Source organism: Panthera tigris, chromosome B1, assembly GCF_018350195.1.
Source record: "Panthera tigris isolate Pti1 chromosome B1, P.tigris_Pti1_mat1.1, whole genome shotgun sequence".
In the NCBI taxonomy this organism is placed as follows: Eukaryota; Metazoa; Chordata; class Mammalia; order Carnivora; family Felidae; genus Panthera; species Panthera tigris.
Genome location: NC_056663.1, coordinates 142,894,128 through 142,915,412, shown reverse-complemented (window position 1 = coordinate 142,915,412; position 21,285 = coordinate 142,894,128). Strand labels below are relative to the sequence as shown.

At 39.1% G+C, this 21,285-nt stretch overlaps 1 protein-coding gene across 4 annotated transcripts in view; it reads left to right on the top strand.

The window, feature by feature from the left end:
• Positions 1–21,285, top strand: part of ART3 (ADP-ribosyltransferase 3 (inactive)) — a 142,047-nt gene that overhangs the window by 93,400 nt on the left and 27,362 nt on the right. For 3 of the 4 annotated variants that reach the window (XM_042984364.1, XM_042984365.1, XM_042984363.1), the window contains 2 exons: positions 15,203–15,280; positions 20,566–21,277. In XM_042984364.1, the coding sequence (XP_042840298.1) occupies positions 15,212–15,280; positions 20,566–21,277 (781 nt within the window). In that variant the 5' untranslated portion in view covers positions 15,203–15,211. Of the gene's footprint in view, positions 1–13,917; positions 14,032–15,202; positions 15,281–20,565; positions 21,278–21,285 lie in introns of those variants that run through there. The other variant, XM_007074803.2, reaches the window with a different exon arrangement.

The window sequence follows — 21,285 nt, the reverse complement described above, 5'->3', positions numbered from 1 at the left end:
GGGATTAGAAGAGTTGGTTCCCAAGCAAAAAGAAAAGGAGTCAAGATTAGACTCCTGTGTCTTGGCTTCTCTGGACTGAAACCCTGGAAACGGTTGATGTAGTTTAAGAAATAACGTGATAAGTTTCAAGGAATCCTTGAACAGCAGGGATTGCCTCTCTTTGAACCAGAGGCAGATGGTCTCTTTGGACCATTTTCAAGGTCTCTTAGAAAAGCACCAAGTCTAACGTGGAACCACCCAAGCAGTAATTTGGAAACACCAAAGTAGCAGAATATGTTGAGAACAAAGATTCCTTTCCAGTTTTCTACAAAATCAAGGTTATTGTGATGGAATTCCTAATTCCTAGGTTTGCCTTTGGGCCTAGTTAAGGTAACAGCACAAACCAGTTATAATTTTCTGTAGGAAGATGCCCAACAAAGCCAAGGAAACTCATCTGTGGTAATAGATGAGTAATAATTTAAAGAATAATTTAAAGAAATCAATAATAATGAAGGAAATAAAGTAATAATTTAAAGAAATTAAAGAAATTGTTCTTTAGAATACTCAATGCCAACTGGGCCCCCAAAGCGATAGAAAATACTTAGTACTGAACCAGAAATTAAATGTCACCGGTGCTAGAGACCAGCCTAACCACTAGAGCTAGCAGAGAACAGACAACAGTTTCCCCTAACAGAAGAGTGCCAACAATGTAGAGGGGGAACCATATGCAACAAGGAAACCAAACCGTATTTCTCTGTATTGGAACTCAACTTAATTCACAAACCCTTGTGTCCACTAATGGTAGAAACGTTAATATTACCAATTAAAACTTAGTCATTTATAAGTTGAAATAGTCTTCTTTGAGTAAATATTTAGTTCAATTTAGAATTTTTTCCTCCCCTTCTGTCCTTCCTAAGAGCAATTTAAAATCCTGCCATTGGAAGAAAGGTACTTGTTCTGGTGCTGACCTCTAGTGGTCACTGGCCTGCACTGAGGCATCTGATCCTGCTTGTTTTTCTTTGGATGATGGTAATTTGCCTTTACTGCTGTAATGTCCCAGCTTGGCCTCCAGTCTCTAATACACATACATATACTTTGCATTATCTGATCACAACCCTGAGCTCCTTTCAGCCTCATCAATGGGCCATTACAATATTACAGATGCTTTCCAGTAGTAGTTTTCAAATTGGGATACAAATAACTCATGGGGTACCAAAGACATTCCAAGGAATATGAAAGAATTTGTTATTGGGGCGCCTGAGTGGCTCAGTTGGTTGAGCGGCCGACTTCGGCTCAGGTCATGATCTCACGGTCCGTGAGTTCAAGCCCCGCGTCGGGCTCTGTGCTGACAGCTCGGAGCCTGGAGCCCGTTTCCGATTCTGTGTCTCCCTCTCTCTGACCCTCCCCTGTTCATGCTCTGTCTCTCTCTGTCTCAAAAATAAATAAACGTTAAAAAAAATTTAAAAAAAAAAGAATTTGTTATTTTTATTTTTAAAAAATGTTTATTAATTTTGAGAGAGAGAGAATCCCAAGCAGGCTCCATCCATGCTGTCAGTGCAGACCCAGTGCGGGGCTTGATCTTACATATGGTCAGATCATAACCTGAGCTGAAATCAAGAGTCAGATGCTTAACCGACTGAGCCACCCACGTGCCCCTATTGTTGTCTATTTTTAAAAATCAGTTGCATTTAGGTATGATTTATACAAATTTATATATTCTAAGTGTACAACTCTCTGACTTTTGATAAATTTATATCATCAAGTAACCACTAAAACAATCATGATATAAAACATTTCTTTACCCCCCCCCAAAAGTTCTCTCATGCCCCTTGTAGTCTTCTCCCTCCATCCAGGTCCCTGGCAATCACAGATCTTTTTTTTTTTTTAATACAGTTTTTTGTCAAATTGGCTAACATACAGTGTGTAATGTGTGCTCTTGGCTTTTGAGGTAGATTCCCATGGTTCAGCACTTACATACAACACCCAGTGCTCATCCCAACAAGTGCCCTCCTCAATGCCCATCACCGATTTTCCCCTCTCCCCAGCCCTCATCCATGCTCAGTTTATTCTCTGTATTTAAGAGTCTCTTAAGGTTTGCCTCCCTCCCTCTCTATTTGTAACGATTTTTTTCCCTTCCCTTCCCCCATGATCTTCTGTTAAGTTTCTCAAGATCCACATGTGGGTGAAAACATACGATATCTGTCTTTCTCTGACTTACTTCACTTAGCATAATACCTTCCAGTTCCATCCATGTTGCTGCAAGTGACATTATTTCATTCTTTCTCATTGCCAAGTAGTATTTCATTGTATATCTAAACCGTATCTTCTTTATCCGTTCATCAGTTGAAGGACATTCAAGCTCTTTTCATAATTTGGCTATTGTTGAAAGCACTGCTAGAAACATTGCGGTACATGTGCCCCTATGAATCAGCCCTTCTGTATCCTTTGGATAAATTCCTAGTAGTGCTATTGCTGGGTCATAGGGTAATTCTGTTTTTATTTTTTTGAAGAACCTCCACACTGTTTTCCAGAGTGGCTGCACCAGTTTGCATTCCCACTGACAGTGCAAGAGGATTCCCATTTCTCCACATCCTCATCAGCATCTGTTGTTTCTCGACTTAATTTTAGCCACTCTGACCAGTATGAGGTGGTATCTGAATGTGGTTTTGATTTGTGTTTCCCTGATGATGAGTGACATTGATCATCTTTTCATGTGTCTGTTGGCCATCTGGATGTCTTCTTTGGAGAAGTGTCTATTCATGTCTTTCCATTTCTTCACTGGATTATTTGTTTTTCGGGTGTTGAGTTTGGTGATTTCTTTATAGATTTTGGATACTCTTTATCCTATATGTCATTCACAAATATCTTTTCCCATTCCATCGGTTGCCTTTTAGTTTTGTTGATTGTTTCCTTTGCAGTGCAGAAGCTTTTTTTTTTTTTTTTTTTAATGAGATCCCAGTAGTTCATTTTTGCTTTTAATTCCCTTGTTTTGGAGATGTGTCAAGCAAGAAATTGCTGCAGCTGAGGTCAAAGAGGTTGTTGCGTGTTTTCTTCTCTAGGGTTTTGATGGTTTCCTATCTCACATTAAGGTCTTTCATCCATTTTGAGTTTATTTTTGTATATGGTGTAAGAAAGTGGTACAGTTTCATTCTTCTGCTTGTTGCCGTCCAGTTCTTTCAGCACCATTTGCTAAGGAGACTGTCTTTTTTTCCATTGGATACTGTTTCCTGCTTTGTCAAAGATTAGTTGGCCATACATTTGTGGGTCCAATTCTTGGTTCTCTATTCTATCCCACTGGTCTTCTTGGTTCTCTATTCTATCCCACTGGTCTATGTGTCTGTTTTTGTGCCAAAACCATGCTGTCTTGATGATTACAGCTTTGTAGTAGAGGCTGAAGTCTGGGATTCTGATGCCTCCCTCTTTGGTTTTCTTCTTTTTTTTTTTTTTTTAATGTTTATTCATATTAGAGACAGAGGGTGAGTGGGGGAGGGGCAGAGAGTGAAGGAGACACAGAATCTGAAGCAGGCTCCAGGTTCTGAGCTGTCAGCACAGAGCCTGATGCGGGGCTGAAACTCAACAAACCGTGAGATCATGACATGAGCTAAAGTCGGATGCTTAACCAGCTGAGCCACACAGGGGCCCCTGCTTTTATTTTTCAATATTGCTTTGGCTATTTGGGGTCTTTTGTGGTTCCATACAAATTTTAGGATTGTTTGTCCTAGCTTTGAGAAGAATGCCAGTGCAATTTTGATTGGGATTGCATTAATATGTAGATTGCTTTGGGTAGTATTGACATTTGAATATTTATTCTTCCAACCCATGAGCATGGAATGTTTTCCCATTTCTTTGTGTCTTCTTCAATTTCCTTCATAAGTTTTCTATAGTTTTCAGCATATGGATCTTTTACATCTTTGGTTAGGTTTATTCCTAGGTATTTTATGGTTCTTGGTGCAATTGTAAATGGGATGCATTTCTTGATTTGTCTTGCTTTTGCTTCATTATTGGTGTATAGAAATGTAACCGGTTTCTGTACATTGATTTTGTACAACTTTGCTGTACAACTTTGCTGAATTAGTGTATCAGTTCTAGCAGCCTTTTGGTGGAGTCTTTTGGTTTTTTGATGAATTTCATGTTGTCTGCAAAAAGTGAAAGTTTGGTTTCTTTGCCAATTTTGATGCCTTTTATTTCATTTTGTTATGTGATTGCTGATGCTAGGACTTCCAACACTATGTTAAACAATGGTGGTGAGAGTGGACATCCCTATCGTGTTCCTGGTCTCGGGCGGAAAGCTCTCAGTTTTTTTCTATTGAGGATATTAGCTGTGGCTCATTTCATATAAATGGCTTTTATGATGTTTAGGTATGTTTCTTCTATCTCGACTTTCTTGAGGGTTTTTATTATTAAGAAAGGATGCCGTGTTTTGTCAAATGCTTTTTCTGCATCTATTGATAGGATCATATGGTTCCCATCCTTTCTTTTATTAATGTGATAGGTCACATAGATTTGTGAATATTGAACCAGCCCTACAGCCCAGGAATGAATCCCACTTGATCATGGTGAATAATACTTTTTATATGTTGTTGAATTCGATTTGCTAGTATCTTGTTGAGAATTTTTGCATCCATGTTCATCAGGAATATTGGGCTGTAATTCTCCTTTTTTGGTGGGGTCTCTGGTTTGGGAATCAAGGTAATGCTGGCTTCATAGAATGAGTCTGGGATTTTTCCTTCCATTTCTGTTTTTTTGGAACAGCTTGAGAAGGATAGGTATTAACTCTGCTTTAAATGTCTGGTAGAATTCCCCTGGGAAGCCATCTGGCCCAGGACTCTAATTTGTTGGGAGATTTTTGGTAACTTATTCAATTTCTTCACTAGTTACGGGTCTCTTCAAATTTTCTATTTCTTCCCGTTTGAGTTTTGGTAGCATGTGGGTGTCTAGGAATTTGTCCATTTCTTCTAGGTTGTCCAGTTTGTTGGCATATAATTTTTCATAGTATTTGCTGATAATTGCTTGTATTTCTGAGGGATTAGTTGTGATAAATCCATTTTCATTCGTGATTTTATCTATTTGGGTCCTCTCTCTTTTTGAGAAGTCTGGCTAGGGGTTTATCAGTTTTGTTTATTTTTTCAAAAAACCAGCTCTTAGTTTCATTGATCTGTTCTGTGTTTTTGGATTCTATATTGTTTATTTCTGCTCTGATCTTTATTTCTCTTCTTCTGCTGGCCTTGAGGTTTCTTTGTTGTTCTGCTTCTAGTTCCTTTAGGTGTGCTGTTAGATTTTATATTTGGGATTTTTCTTGTTTCTTGAGATAGGCCTGGATTGCAAGGTATTTTCCTCTTAGGACTGCCTTTGCTGCATCCCATTGGGTTTTGGGCTGTTGTGTTTTCATTTTAATTTGTTTCCATATATTCTTTAATTTCTTCTTTAATTGCCTGGTTGACCCATTCATTCTTTAGTAGGATGTTCTTTCCAAACTTTTTCCTGTGGTTGATTTCAAGTTTCATAGCGTTGTGATCTGAAAATGTGCATGGTATGATTTCAGTTCTTTTATATTTATTGAGGGATGTTTTGTGACCTAGTATGTGATCTATCTTGGAGAATGTTCCATGTGCGCTTGAGAAGAATGTATATTCTGCTTTAGGATGAAAAGTTCTGAATATATCTGTCAAGTCCATCTGGTCCAGTGTATCATTCAGGGCCATTGTTTCTTTATTTACTATATAGATGATCTGTCTATTGCTGTAAGTAGAGTATTAAAGTCCCCTGCAGTTACCACATTTTTCCCAATAAGATTGCTTATGTTATTAATTGTTTTATATATTTGGGTGCTCTTGAACTTGGTTCATAGACATTTATAATTGTTAGCTCTTCTTGATGGATAGATCCTGTAATTATGATATAATGCCCTTTTTCATCTCTTGTTACAGCCTTTAGTTTGTCTGATATAAGTATGGCTACTCTAGGTTACTTGTGACTTCCAGTAGCATCATAGATCTCCATCCCCTCACTTTGCAATCTGAAGGTGTCCTCAGGTCTAAAATGGGTCTTTTGTGGACAGCAAATAGATGGGTCTTGTTTTTTAATCAATTCTGATACCCTGTGTCTTTTGATTGGAGCATTTTGTCCATTTACATTCAGTGTTATTATTGAAAGATACGGATTTAGAGTCATTGTGTTATCTGTAGGTTTCATGCTTGCAGTGATGTCTTTGGTCCCTTGTGGTCTTTGCAACATTACACTCACAGAGTCCCCCTTAGGATCTCTTGTAGGACTGGTGTAGTGGTGATGAACTCCTTCAGGTTTTTTGTTTGTTTTTTTTTGTCTAGGAAAACCTTTATCTCTCCTCCTTTCTGAATGACAGGCTTGCTGGATAAAGGATTCTTGGCTGCGTATTTTTCCTATTCAGCACATTGAAAATTTCTTGCCACTCCTTTCTGGCCTGCCAAGTTTCAGTAGATAGGTCTGCTACTACCCTTATGTCTACCCTTGTAGGTTAAGGCCCATTTGTCGCTAGCTGCTTTCAGAATTCTCTCTTTATCTTTGTATTTTGCCAGTTTCACTATGATATGTCATGTAGAAGGTCAATTCCTGTTACATCTGAAGGGAGTTTTCTGTGCCTCCTGGATTTCAGTGTCTGTTTCATTCCCCAAATTGGGGAAGTTCTCAGCTATGATTTGTTCAAGTACACCTTCCACCCCTTTCTTTCTCTCTTCTTCTTACTGGAACTCCTATGATATGGATATTATTACATTTCATTGAATCACTTAGTTGTCTAATTATTCCCTTGTGGTCCAGAATTTTTTTTATCTTTTTCTCAGCTTCATCTTTTTCCATAATTTTATCTTCTGTTTCACTTATTCTCCCTGCTTCCTCTTCAGTCCTCACTGTTACTGCCTCTAGTTTATTTTGCACCTCATTTACAACATTTTTTAATTTCATCATGACTATTTTTTTAGTTCCTTGATCTCTGAAGCAGTAGATTCTCTGCTGTCTTACATGCTTTTTTCCAAGCCCAATGATTAATCTTATGACTATTATTCTAAATTCTTGTTCAGTTATATTGTGTATATCTGTTTTTATCAATTTTTTAGCTGTCATTTCTTCCTGGAATTTCTTTTGAGGAGAATTCTTCTGTTTCATTGTTTGGGCTAGTTTTCTGTCCTTTATGTGATTTAAAAGCTTGTTATGTGTCCTGCACCTGCAAGCACTACTGTATTAAAGAGGGATTATACAGTGTCCAGGGCCTGGCCCTTCAAGAGGTGTTTTTTGGCATGTGTTACTTGCTCTCTGTTGTTGTTTTTTGGAGTTGTTACTTGCTCTCTGTTGGTTTATTTCCCTACTCCTAGTGATGTTTTGGACCCTCAACCAGGTGTGCTTTGATTTGTTCATAGAAGTAGCCCTGGAAAAGAAAACAAACACACAAACAAACAAAAACACCAGCTACAACAAAACAATGGTGTAGGGGAGTGGTTGATGGAAGAGGCCATACAAAGAGAGAAATGACAGGGGTGGGGAAAAAGAAATGAAAATTCACCAGGCAGAGAAACCAAATGGCTTAATCCAGAGTGAGAGAGAGGAAAATAAAGAAGGAGATATAGAACAGGTGTAAATAAAGAGAATAGATTAAATATGTCTGCTTAAACAAACCAACAGCCAGAATAACCAGAGTAGAAGAGGGAAGAAATAAGGAGAATAGGAAGAAGGGGTGGGGAACTAAATATATATAATGTATATATAATATATATGTGTATATATAATATATATATGTGTGTATATATATATATGTGTGTGTGTATATATATATATATATATATACACACACATACAGAACATGAATTGTCCAACACTTAAATCAGGAAATGCAAAACCTCTGGGTGCCTTGGAACTGGTGGCCATGCTGGTCTGGAGGAGGGGCTGTCTGGTTCATCAGCATCAATCCCATTCCTGTAGATATGCAGGTACCAGGCACGGAGGGGTGTGGTTTGTTGTAGGTGGGTCCCACCTTCACTGTGGGCCCACCTTCTGTTCCCTGAAGCCCCGCCTTGTTGGTGAGGGGGAGAAAAATGGCCATACCCCATTCTCTCTCCTATGGACCAGGTGTCCCAAGCCACTATGTTCAGGCCATCCTTGCAGTGCTTCAGGCATGAACCAGGTGGTCTGTCCCACTCTGACGACTTCCTTGCTTCCCTGGCACTCAGCTGGGATTTAAACCCTGATGTCTTACAGATTCCCACTCCATGAGTCCTGGTTTCGGGGAAATACCACTCCGTGCCACTGATATATGGCCTCTGGCTGGTGGGAGCAGGCAGTGTTTGTCCTCCAAATGGTTATATACCTTCTTCCCACAGCACTCCAGGGAAGGGATTGCTTTCTCCCACTATGGACTGCACCTCTGAACTAGTTAGTCCTGGGCTGGCTCCTCTCCTCCCCAGGTGCTTGAACAGGGCAGTTGGCCCCAGTCCAGAGAAAGCCCCGCAGTTAGAGATTGATCCATGGTCCTGGTCCATGGTTTTTCTCTCATCCAGATACAGTCCTGTGCTTCCCCAGCCTCTCTTTCTCTTCCTTTTGTCTCTCCCCAGAAGGGGTCCCTCCCATCTGTGCCTACCTGGCCTGTTTTATCTCTTCCATTCCACAGTCACACAGCACAGCTATGGCCTGCCAAGTTGTCCCCATGGGCCCCTGGAGACATCTTTGTCAGTCTGCAGCCTGGACTCTTGGAATTCAAAGTCCTTTGGCCTCCATACTGCTGTGTTTGAGGGACAAGGGAACCTACTTCTCTGCCTTGCTGGATCTCCCCCACAGATCTGCTTTTTGTCACAACAGTTTTGCCTTTTCTAGAATGTCATTTAAATATTTTCATACCATATATAGTCTGGTCATACCATATAGTCATACCATATAGTCAGTTTGGTAACTGACTTCTTAGCATAATGCTTTTGAGATTCATCTTTGTTGTTGCATATATCAACAAGTCATGCCTTTTTAAAAAACAGCTTTATCGAGATGTAATTCACATACCATACAACTCATCTGTTTAGAATATACAATTTAATGGTTTTGAGTATATTCACAGAATTGTGCAGCCATCACTGCAGTTTTAGAACTACAGATTAATGCAACAGTGTGAATGGATTTCAAAGTATTGTGCTAATCCTTTGGACTCATGGAGCAGGAATCTTTAAGACATCAGGGTTTAAATCCCAGCTGAGTGCCAGGGAAGCGTGGGAGTCGTTGGAGTGGGACAGACCACCTGGTTCACGCCTGAAGCATTGCAAGGATGGCCTGAACACAGTGGCTTGGGACACATGGTCCATAGAAGAGAGACTGGGGTATGGCCATTTTTCTCCCCCTCACCAACAAGGCGGGGCTTCAGGGAACAGTAGGCAGGCCCACAGTGGAGGTGGGACCCACCTACAACAAATCACGCCCCTCCGCACTTGGTACCTGCTATCTACGGAAGCGGGGTTGACGCTGATTGAACCAGACAGCCCCTCCTCCAGACCAGTGTGGCCACCAGTTCCAAGGCACCCAGTCAGTCACACCCTGACTACCATTACTGTCACTATCCTGGTTCAAACCACCGTAATCTCTGCTTTCATTATTGTAATAACCTGCAAGCTGCTCTTCCTACTTCATCCCTGCAGACTCTTCTCCCCATAACAGCCAGAGTGAGCCTCTTGAAAAATAAGTGAGATCATGTCATACCTCTGCTCAAACTTTTTCTCCATTCCATTTAGCATAAAATCCAGCATTTTTACAATGGCCTGCAAAGGTTTATATGATCTTTCCACAACCACCCCCCCCTTACCTCTGTGACCTTATTATCTCCTACCACTCTGTGGTTACCTATTATTCTGATGTTCCATATTGACCTTTTGTATTTCCTCTGCCTGACTGCTCTTCCACCATAGTCTTCGTAGCTGACTGCCATACCTTCTCCAAATCTTTGCCCACATATTACCTTTTCAGTGAGTCCTCCCTAATCATTGAATTTAAATTGTAAACTCTTCATGTACTCCCAGTCTCCCTTGTAATACTTTTATTTTTTTTTAAATTTTTTTTTAATGTTTATTTATTTTTGAGACAGAGAGAGACACAGCACGAGCAGGGAAGGGGCAGAGAGAGTGAGGGAGACACAGAATGTGAAGCAGGCTCCAGGCTCTGAGCTGTCGGCACAGAGCCCGACGTGGGGCTCGAACTCACGAACCGTGAGATCATGACCTGAGCCGAAGTCGGCCGCTTAACCGACTGAGCCACCCAGGCGCCCCCCTTGTAATACTTTTAAAAAACAGTAGTACTTAATATATTCTAACATACTCACATAATTTGCTTGTTTTGTTATTTGACTCCCTTCTGCCACAAGAATATAAACTTGACGAGAGCAAGGTGTTTATTTATTTTGTTCATTGATCTACCCCTGTATCTTAAACAGTGCCTGGAACATTGTGAGGACTCCTGGGGAGGTGCAGAGATAGCAGACTGAAACACACACCTATTGTTTCGGAGAAAGACCTGTTTGTCCAGGAGCTTTGGACTGAGGGGCAGGCTTTCGGTTTGGCACACATGGGCGGGGTGTGCTCCATAACCGGTCTTAGAGAACAGTGGCCAATAGATGCATTCTTTGTTCTCTCCCTTGTTCCAGCTTTCCAGTATCTTCTATAAAGGAGCTTACATTACTCTCTGGTGCCCTGATTTTTGCTACCAGGGGATGCCTCTACATCACCTAGGTTTGGTGGTGGCATTCCCATGAGACTATACCTTACAGAGATAGAGTTCTTAAATAGCTACTGCCCCACGGGCTACCACAGCAAGAGGCAAGTCTTTCTGTGAGAGAGGCTTATTAGCTTACATATATGGTAAATTAAATTATGATAAAGGCACCAAGAATATACAATGGGGAAAGGACAGTATCTTTAATAGATGGTGTTGGGAAAACTGGATAGCCACATGCAAAAGAATGAAACTGGACCACTTTCTTAGACCATACACAAAAATTCACTCAAAATGGTTTAAAGACTTAAATGTAAGAAAATAAACCATAAAAACTCTGGAAGAAAACATAGGGAATAAGCTCCTTGATATCAATCTTGGCAGTAAATTTTGGATTTGAGACCAAAAGCAAAGGCAACGAAAGCAAAAGTCCACAATTGGGACTACCTCAAACTAAAAAGTTTCTGCACAGCAAAAGAAACTATTAACAAAAATGAAAAGGCAGTGTACTAAATGGGAGAGAATATTTGCAAATCATGTATGTGATAAGGGGTTAATATCCAAAATATATTAAAAAAAACTCCTACAACTCAACAGTAAAAAAATAAACAGTTTTAAAAATGAGCAGAGGTTCTGAACAGACATTTTTCCAAAGGAGACATACAGAAGGCCAACAGGTAAATGAAAAGACCATCAAAGTCACTAATCATCAGGGAAATTCAAGTAAAAACCACAGTGAGCTATTGCCTCACATTTGTTAGAATGGCTACAGTCAGAAGAAAGGGGTCAGGCTACAGGGGGAAAAAAAAAGAAACATGAAATGTTGGAAAGGATGTGAAAAAAAGAGATCTCTGTGTACTGTTGGTGGTAAGTATATATGGGAGCAGCCACTATGAAAAACAATATGGAGTTCCTCAAAAAACTGAAAATAGAACTACCATATGATCTAGCAATTTCACTTCTGGATATTTATATGAAGAAAACAAAACACTAACTTGGGAAGATACGTAGGCACCACCATGTCATTATAGCATTATTTACAGTAGCCAGGATATGGAAACAAACTATATGTCCAACAACAGATGAATGGATAGAGAAATTGTGTGTGTGTATACATACACATACATGTATACAACTATGTAAATAAAATGGGATGTCATCAGCCATTGAAAAGAATGAAACCTGGCCATTTGTGAGAACATGGATAGACCTTGAGGACACTATGCTAGGTGAAATAAGTCAAAGACAAATATCTTATGATCTCACTTATGTGTGGAATCTAAAAAAACAAAAAAAAAACCCCACCACAAAACAAAACTAAAAAAACCAAGCTCCCTGATACAGAGAACAGATAGGTAGTTTCCAGAGTTGAGGATTGGGAGTGGTGGGCGAAATGGGTGAAGGGAGTCAAAGGTGCAAGTTTCCAGTTATAAAATAAATGTCGTAGGGATGTAATTTACAACATGGTGATTGTAGGTAATACTGTATTGCATATTTGAAAGTTGTTGAGAGAGTAAGGCTTAAAAGTTACCACATACACAAAAATTTATAACTGTATGGTAACATATTAACTAGACTTATCATTTTGTAATATATACAAATATCAAAACATTATGTTGTTATACCTAAATCTAATATATCGTATGTTAATTATATATTAATTTTAAAAAGGTAATAACTGGGATAAAACAGGAGTGGAGCAAAACCGTATTGGGCATAAACAAGGCCAGTCCTGCCTTGAACTTCCTGTGGTGTTTGTTAGGTTCTTTTTGGTGAACTTTGTCTTTTGTGTGATATGTAGATGAATCTGGAAGGCTTCAGCTTCAAAGACAGGAAAACTCCACTACTGCATTTCCCATAGGCTCACATGCCTGAGACTTAAAACAGTGTCAGTGTGAACATAATGCTTGAAACGTGTACAAACCCTCTTTTTTCCTTTTGACCAAACTTTTTTCTTTAATGATGTTATTGCTGTATTAAATTGTATCTTAAATTGCTTAGCCAGTGGGGTGGGAAGAGGTTAGAGGTTTTGAAGGCTGAAGATTAGAGATGGGTTTTGTAAAAATGGGTACACTTTATTTAAAATGTTTACTTGAGTAATAATATATGTATACATGTATACGTACAGAGGAAAATACACATAAATGTATAGCTTAGTAATTTTCACAAACTGAATATATCAGTATAGTCAACACCCAGAACTAAAACCAGCATCCTAAATGCTCTCCTTGTTCCTCTTCAAGTTAATACCTCCTACTCAGAGTAACCGTATTCTGACTCTAATGCTATAGATGTGTTTTGCTTGATTTTGTTACTTTGTATGAATTAAGTCATACAGTCACTTAAATGCATAAATGTTAAGATTTATCCACATTTCTTACATATGGTTAGAGTTTATTCATTTTCAGTGCTATACAAAATACCATTGTATGAATATAACGATGTATCCCATTCTACTGTTGTTAGCCATTTGGATGGTTTCCACGTTGGGGCCATTATACATAGTGTACTATCCCAATACATTCTTTTAATGTATTTTGATTTATATATATGCATAAATTGCCTAGGACATTTCACAGTTTTTTATCTATAGTCCATAAACTCTAAGTGTTCTTTGGCGTTACAGTCAATATATTTACTATGTGTACCATACTCAAATGAGAGCTACAGTTCCAAGTATTACCAAATCCTTCCCTTCTTGGTGTTCTCACTAGACTTTTTCTAAAATTCACTTAGGTTTTTAACATGTATTTTGGTTAAGTATGCATATTAATGTGTTTTATCGCATCATGAGTACTTTTTAGTACTTTGTTTTACGTGCTTGTGTATCCCAGCAGCTGGCACAGTATCTGAAAAATAGTAAGCTGGGTGAGTGAATGGTGATAGTCATTATTGCCAGAGATTAACACAGCAAGTTCCCCTAGTTATGTGAACCATCTTGCTAGGGTAAAATCCTTGCTTTAGTTCGACATCTCAGAGTCAAAGGTTAGGAAAGGAGGTGATCACACTCTGAGAAGCCTACAGTAGGGTTCAGAACTGAACATGGTGTGTGGTTAGAGGGAATTGCTGTGGCTTTACAAGCCTCTTGGAGATTTCATGTGTTAACAGCAGTGATTCCAAAGGATAGTGTGGGGGCCAGATATAAATAGCAGGACACAAATGGGGTAATGTGCCACTGCCAGGCTACTGCTGGGGGTGTTTATAAAAAGAAAAGTATTCCCTTCTCAGCTCTCACTGTCAACAACCTCCTATCCCGAAGACACGCTTACCACAACTGAAAGAGTGGGGAAACAGTTTGAGACCTAGCATCATTTAAACTTCCTCCACAGGCAGAAAAGCCAGGTAAACATTTTGACTTATTTACACTCAGACTACGGAAGTAAAGAATTTTCAAGAAAACCCTAATTCAGAGCTTGCTTGGCACGTACTGCCTCATGACAATTATCTATCAAGTATTATATTTTGAATCATTTTTAGAAAGTGAAGTTTAACACAAAAGTGACATTTTGGTAGTATATGTTAGTATCTCTAGTGAAAGAGGCTGCTCCTGAATAAAAATAGGAATGTGGGGCCAAAGGGAAGACTTTCCTTTCCCCCGTGCTTTTCATTCCCATTTGCAGATGCCAGAATATGGTGAATGGTAGGATAAAATAGAGGTCTCGGTTCAGTTCCAGTAATGTCAACTTTGTTGTAGGTATGTGGAAGGAACTGTAGACCAACCTTTAATTGACTCATTTAATGGCTGTGAGAGAGCTTCAGCTCTTGAGGGCCTCTCACCCTCCTGTTTACCCCCTTTCAGTCTCATAAACATCGGGACAAGGATTGGGTGTATGGCCAATAGAGTTGTATAATCTTTTTAGAATTGTTGCTTACCACGTTTTTTCTTATTTTCATTCCCACCATCAGAAATGTATGCAAGACACTTGTTTTATCCTTGAGCTTCTTTTGAATGTAAATATTTGGGGGAAGGAGGACCCCTTGGTAACTCTCTGGTTTGTACCACTACTGGGCTCATCATTCCTTCCATCCTACCCAAATATGTGTGACTTGGTTTGCAAAGAAGTTAAGAGAATGCATGATGTGCATGGACAGTAACTACTGGAGACCTTTTGGAAACTGGGAACTTGGAGATCACCAATCTAAAATGGTGATTTTTAGTTTATATTATTTCTTGTGTATGCTGAGGAGAAACTTAGAGACAGGAAGAAATTATGACTACCAGTGACTGACTATGGTAGAAGAGACAACACAACTGGAAATGGATAGATTTAATCTTGAGCAAATTGCTAAAGTTCTTGGAGCTTTTGCTTCCTCATCTGTAGAATGAGAGTCTTAGACCACCAGACAAATTATAATAGACCTTACAGCCATTGGAAACTTATTGATGATCACTTCCTGACCATCATGATACTTTCACCGTGAATGAAAATAATATATAGTGTGTCATCCTGCTGTACGTACCTAAACCTCTTTTTTAAAACAACTAAATTGGAATTTCTCCCTTTTAATTTAGAAGAGAAAAATGAAGACAGGACATTTTGATATGGTCACCATGCTGCTGGCAGCGGTGATCCTAATGGACATTTTCCAGGTAATGTTTGGAATGGGAAGTATGTGGTCATTGGAATGGGAACTCTTGATATAATGTTGCCTGAGGCATCCATGTGGGTTGATGATGGAAATGAGAGCGGATAGAATAGGTAAACTTGTTTTTTACAAGTAGCTTTTATTTTTTCATTTTACACTTTGATACAGGCTGACTGTAGAAAGTTGAAAAAATTAAAATTAAGCAAACAGAGGAAACTGAAAATCATCCACAGTCCCTCTACTCAGAGGGAAAGAGTCTTAATCTGTTGGTGTATATAGTCTTCTTGGTTTTTTTCTGTGTGTATGTAACCCATTTAGAAAAATGGGTTCACAGTGTGCATACTATTTTTTTGCTTTTTAAGTTACTACTGTGCTACAAATGTCTTTGTCATTAAATATTCTTAAAATATGTATTTGGTTCAAATAAGACGACAGTGCAGTGTTTGGTTATGTATATTTTATTGAACTACGTAATGACCATTTTCTCACATCTAGTGTTCTTTTTTTCTGATAGAACTTTCATGATTTTATTTTTTGCAGTTGAATCTTCAAGCATTCTGTAACATATTTTTATGTATATATGAGACTGATATCTCATTTGGTTTCTTTCCCCACCATGCTTGCTTCACATTGCTACTGAATATCTAATGATTTGAAGTCTCTTCTTTAAAATATGTTAAATTATTAAAATGTCATTTTTGAATTTAATATTCTGATCCCTTGTCTGTGGAATCATTGTATATTCTGTTGCCTGTGCTTCAGTATGATTTTTTAAATTGAGGAATAATTCACATGTCATTAAAAAAGCACACTTTTAAAGTGCATAATATATGGTGGTTTTCGTAAATTCACTATGTTGTACAATGATCACCATTATCTCATTACAGAACATTCCCATCACCCCAAAAAGAAGCCCTGTAGCTATTAGCAGTCAGTCCCAATTCCCTCTTCCCAGCATCCGCTGGCAGCCATTAATCTACTTTCTGTTTCTTTGGATTTGCCTATTCTGAAAATTTAACCTGAATGGAATCATGCAGTATCTGGCCCTTTGCGGGGCTTCTTTCACCTAGTATATTGTTTTCAAGCTTCATTCATGTTGTAGCATATACTAGACTTCATTACTTTTTAGAGCTGAATAATTCCATTGTGTGATTATGCCACATTTTGTTTCTCCATTTATATATTGATGGACATTTGGGTTCTCACTTTTTGGCTTTTATGAATGAATAATTCTGCTCTGAATTTTCATGAACTTTCATGTGAACATGTTTTCAGTTCTCTTGGATATATACCTATGAGTAAAATTTCTGGGTCATATGGTAACTTTATGGGTTTTTTTTGTTTGTTTTTAAAAATTTTTTTTAACGTTTATTTATTTTTGAGACAGAGAGAGACAGAGCATGAATGGGGGAGGGTCAGAGAGAGGGAGACACAGAATCGGAAACAGGCTCCAGGCTCTGAGCTGTCAGCACAGAGCCCGACTCGGGGCTCAAACTCACGGACCGTGAGATTATAACCTGAGCCAAAGTTGGCCGCTTAACCGACTGAGCCACCCAGGCGCCCCGGTAACTTTATGTTTTAATATTTGAGAACTGCCAAACTGTTTTCCACTGTGGCTGCACTATTTTATATTCCTACCAGCAATGTATGAGGGTTCAGTTTCTCTACATCTTTGCCAACATTAATTTCCCTCCCCCCCCCCCATTATTATGGCCATTCTAATGGATGTGAAGTGGTATCTCCCTGGGGTTTTGCTGTGCATTTTTAACATTGTTTTGTAACATAATTTTCATGTGTGTTCTGTGAATGTTCTGTAATTTGTTTAACCAATTTCTTTTTGTGAACATTCAGACCATTTCCACATTTTTAATAATATTTTTGTAGGAAATTTGAGGTAATTAAATTTCCTTAGTTTGGGATTTTGTTTCAGTGGATGAATCAGAGGAAGAAAATATAATCAGTGTGTTCATGTAGCCTTTTGGACATGTCCCTTAATGTCCATTCAGTTGTCCCTGAATGGTGGTGGCACTTGTGAACTTTTTCACTGCCCAAGGCACTCACTGTACAGAACACACAATCAACTGTGGCCTTGGGCCAGAAAGACTGGATGTCTAAAATTAAACCTGTGGAGACTGGTTAGAGGCATGTGGAAAAGACTGGAACATACTGGATATGATATGATATGTGCCTCTGATATGATGTGAGGAATGTGGGAAGTCATTTCATGGTATGCTATCTTATAATATGTTAAGTCTTGAAGATAAATCAGGCATCGGTGCCCAAGATACCTTGTGGTATATTCTGTGCTGCAGAGAAAAGTACCTTTCTTGGGTAGGAGATGGCAGTGATTTGATCTCCTGTAGCTCAAATTCCCACATCAGGAAACTGACCTACAGACCCAGGAGTTCAGGGGTCTCAAGGACTTCCCCAGAAGAATATTTTGTAGCTGGTAATAAAGACAGTTTCTGATGCTAGCACAGTCTCTTCATTTGTAAAATGGTGTTATGAATTGTCTGTCTATCCTTTCATAAGAGTTGTTACAAGGAGAAAATTAAAGTCTTCTGAAAGAGCTGCGTCAATGTCAGTGGTTTTTATCACTGGAAACAGGACATTTTGTTTAAAAGGACAGATTCCGGGGCCAGATTTCCTGGCTTCAAATCTCAATTTCAGACAGGCTAATCTGTCTTACTTTCCTCATCCTTAAGAAGGGACTATAACAGTACCTACCTCACAGGGTTGCCATGAAGATTAAATGAGTTCATTAATATATATGAACACTTCGTGATTGGCATACAGAAAACACTCTGGAGAAGTTTGTTAGGTCTTAGTGATGGAGTGATCCCAGAGGGTGACTGGGAGGAGGATACCTGGGAAAACTAAAAAATGAATAGATGGTTCTGTGTACGGACCAGGTTGTTGTTGGTGGTTGTCGTAAGATTATAAGTTTGGTCTTAGACTATTAACATTTGAAGGGTCTTTGAGCAATTCAAGTGGAATTACTAAGTAGGCAGTTGATAATACAGGTTTGGCACTTACAAGGACAGGTCAGAGGTGTTTAGATGATAATTGAAACTATGAACATGTATACAATTGCCTAAGAGTATAGAGTTGAGAGTTAAAAAAATAAGTATCCCAGGAGCACCTGGGTGGCTCAGTCGGTTAAGCATTCGACTTCGGCTCAGGTCATGATCTCATGGTTCATGAGTTCGAGCCCCACGTCAGGCTCTGTGCTGACAGCTCAAAGCTTGGAGCCTGCTTCCGATTCTGTGTTTCCCTCTCTCTCTCTCTCTCTCTCTGTGCCCCTCCCCTGCTCATGCTCTCTCTTTGTCTCTCAAAAATAAATAAACATTAAAAAAAAAAAAAGTATCCCTAAGAAACTCCAGCATTTAATGGCTAGTAGGATATGTTGGGTCTTCAAAAGAATATAAGAGGTGTTCCTTAATGAGAGCTGTTTGGGTGGAGGAATGGGAATGATAAGCCAGATTGGGAAGGATTGAGATATGAGTGGAAATGAAATGGAGATGACAAGGGTAGACATTTCTTTCAAGAAGTTTGTGAGGGAGAGAAGAGTGATGTTAGGAAGCAAATAGCCAACCTGGGTTATCTATTTTGCTTTCTTAAATCGATTATTTCTCTCTCTCTCTCTCTCTCTCTCTCTCTCTCTCTCCCCCTCTCCCCCCCCCTCCCTCCCCCCTCCCTTCCCCTCTCCCTCCCCTTCTCTCTCTCCCTCTCCCTCCCCCTCCCTGCCCTTAACTCTTTCCCCTCACCCCACCACAAACTTTCATGCACACACACTACTCACACACTTTATAAGACTCATTCACGTGGAGGATGCAGCTTTAACAGCCCCTGGCTAAGGATCTTTTTAACGTTTCAACTGAGGTCTCCAGCTTAGGTTGCAGCTTATGTAGCCAATGTACTATTGCAAGTATAGGATAGTGGAAAGAGAAAATGGTAAGGGCATTATCCTTTTGTTTGTAGATATCCTTAAATGGTGTTCGTGGGCATATTTGCTCATTCTGTGTTTTGATCTATAGGCCAGAGTACAGGGTTTTCATTTAGTTCACTTGAATATTTTGCTAGTTGCTATGCTAGAAGCTTGGAATTGAAAAGGTAAATGTGATACAAATCCTTGAGGAACATATAGTAGTTCATGTATTCCTATCATAAAATAATGAAGATAACCACAGTTTGTTGAAGGCTTAGTACGTAGTAGGCATTGTGGGTAGGGGCTTTGCATATATTCATTTTGTCATTAATTCTTTACACGACAGTCTTGCAGTTAAGATATTATTTCCTTTAGATGAAATAATTGAAGCTCAGAAATAACGAGTAACTTTCTCATATCCAACTAGACCTATTTATGGAATTTGAACTCAGATCTGTCTGGCTCTAGGCTAGTGCTAATTACATTTCACCACCCTGCTTATTATGTTATATGTATCATTTAAAGATATATTAGGCCCTTTTCAATTGTATATGACAGAAACACTATTCAAACTAGCTAAAGCAAAGAGGGAATTTATTGATACTTATAACTGAGGTAGAATAAAGTCTTCAGGTACAGCTAGACCCAGGTCCTTAATTAATGTTATCAGGGCCTCGTCTCTCTACCTTTTAGCTCTGCAAACCTTCCTTTGTTGGCTTTATTTATAAACAGGATTCTCCATGGAACTAAAAGGATAACTATTGACTGCCCCAAGCCAATATTATCCTTAGAGTTATGAATACAGAGGAAGAAAGCTTTTTTCCTCCCCGCTGCGAGTGCCCTGGTTTTTAAATCTGCATCATTGCTTATCATTGGAGCCAAAGGTGCAGAATCAGTCCTACTCAAACCACATAGACAAGGGAGAAGGAATATTTACAATTATGTGTTTATCATGTACAGTATTTCACACGTGATGTTTGATTCATTTAGCAGTCTTAAGGGGTTGAGGCAATCTAGCTAAGAATATTGTTCAAAACCAGGACTGCCACTCATTTCTTCACTTTCACACTCATTCTTTCCTCTGCATCATAAGGTTCAAATGAATGAGTTACAGGCATAATTGTTGCCATACTTCTCACTGCTCACATTTACTATTTAATACAAATAGGTCACAGCTGAGAAGAGTTATCAGTAGCAATGGAATATACTTCCTACATAAAAGTCATGTCCAAAGTTGTTTCTAAGCAAGGGAGAAATTCTAGGCAGGGCATGAGAGGGTGGAGACAGTAAATGAGTGAAAATGATATACAGCAAATATCTTCTTTCAAGGGTGTTAATTTCCTTTTCCTTTTCCTTTGAAGGTGAAGGCTGAAATGTTAGACATGGCAGAAAATGCATTTGATGATGAATACCTGAAATGCACTGACAGAATGGAAGTCAAATATGTTCCCCAGCTGCTCAAGGAGGAAAAAGCAAGCCATGCACTCTTGAAGGCTGTGTGGGAAAATGCAGAAGTGAAGTGGGAAGCCAGGAAGACGCAGATCTTTCTCCCTATGAGTTTTAAAGATAACCATGGAATAGCACTGATGGCATATGTTTCGGAAGCTCGAGAGCAGACTGCTTTTTACCGTATGTTCAATGAAGCTGTGAGGATGGCTGGTCTCTCTCGAAAAGAATATGTCTATGACTTCCAGTTCAAAGCTTTTCATTTTTACCTGACAAAAGCCCTGCAGTTGCTGAGAAGACCTTGTGAGGAAAGTTACAAAAATGTGGTGTATAGTGTAAGCCGGGACACCTCATTTAAATTTGGAGGGCTCAACCAAGCCAGATTGGGCCATTTCACTCTGGCATATTCAGCCAAGCCTCAAGCTCCTGATGACCAACACATTCTGTTAACCATCCACGCGTGCTTTGGAGTTGCCATTGAAAATTTTTTTGATAAAGAAAGTGAAAGAATTATTTTAATACCTCTCAATGAGATTTTTAACGTGTCACAGGATGGGACCAGCAATAACCTTATCCTTCAAAGCATAAACAAGACCTGCAGCCATTACGAGTGTGCATTTCTAGGTGGTAAGTAT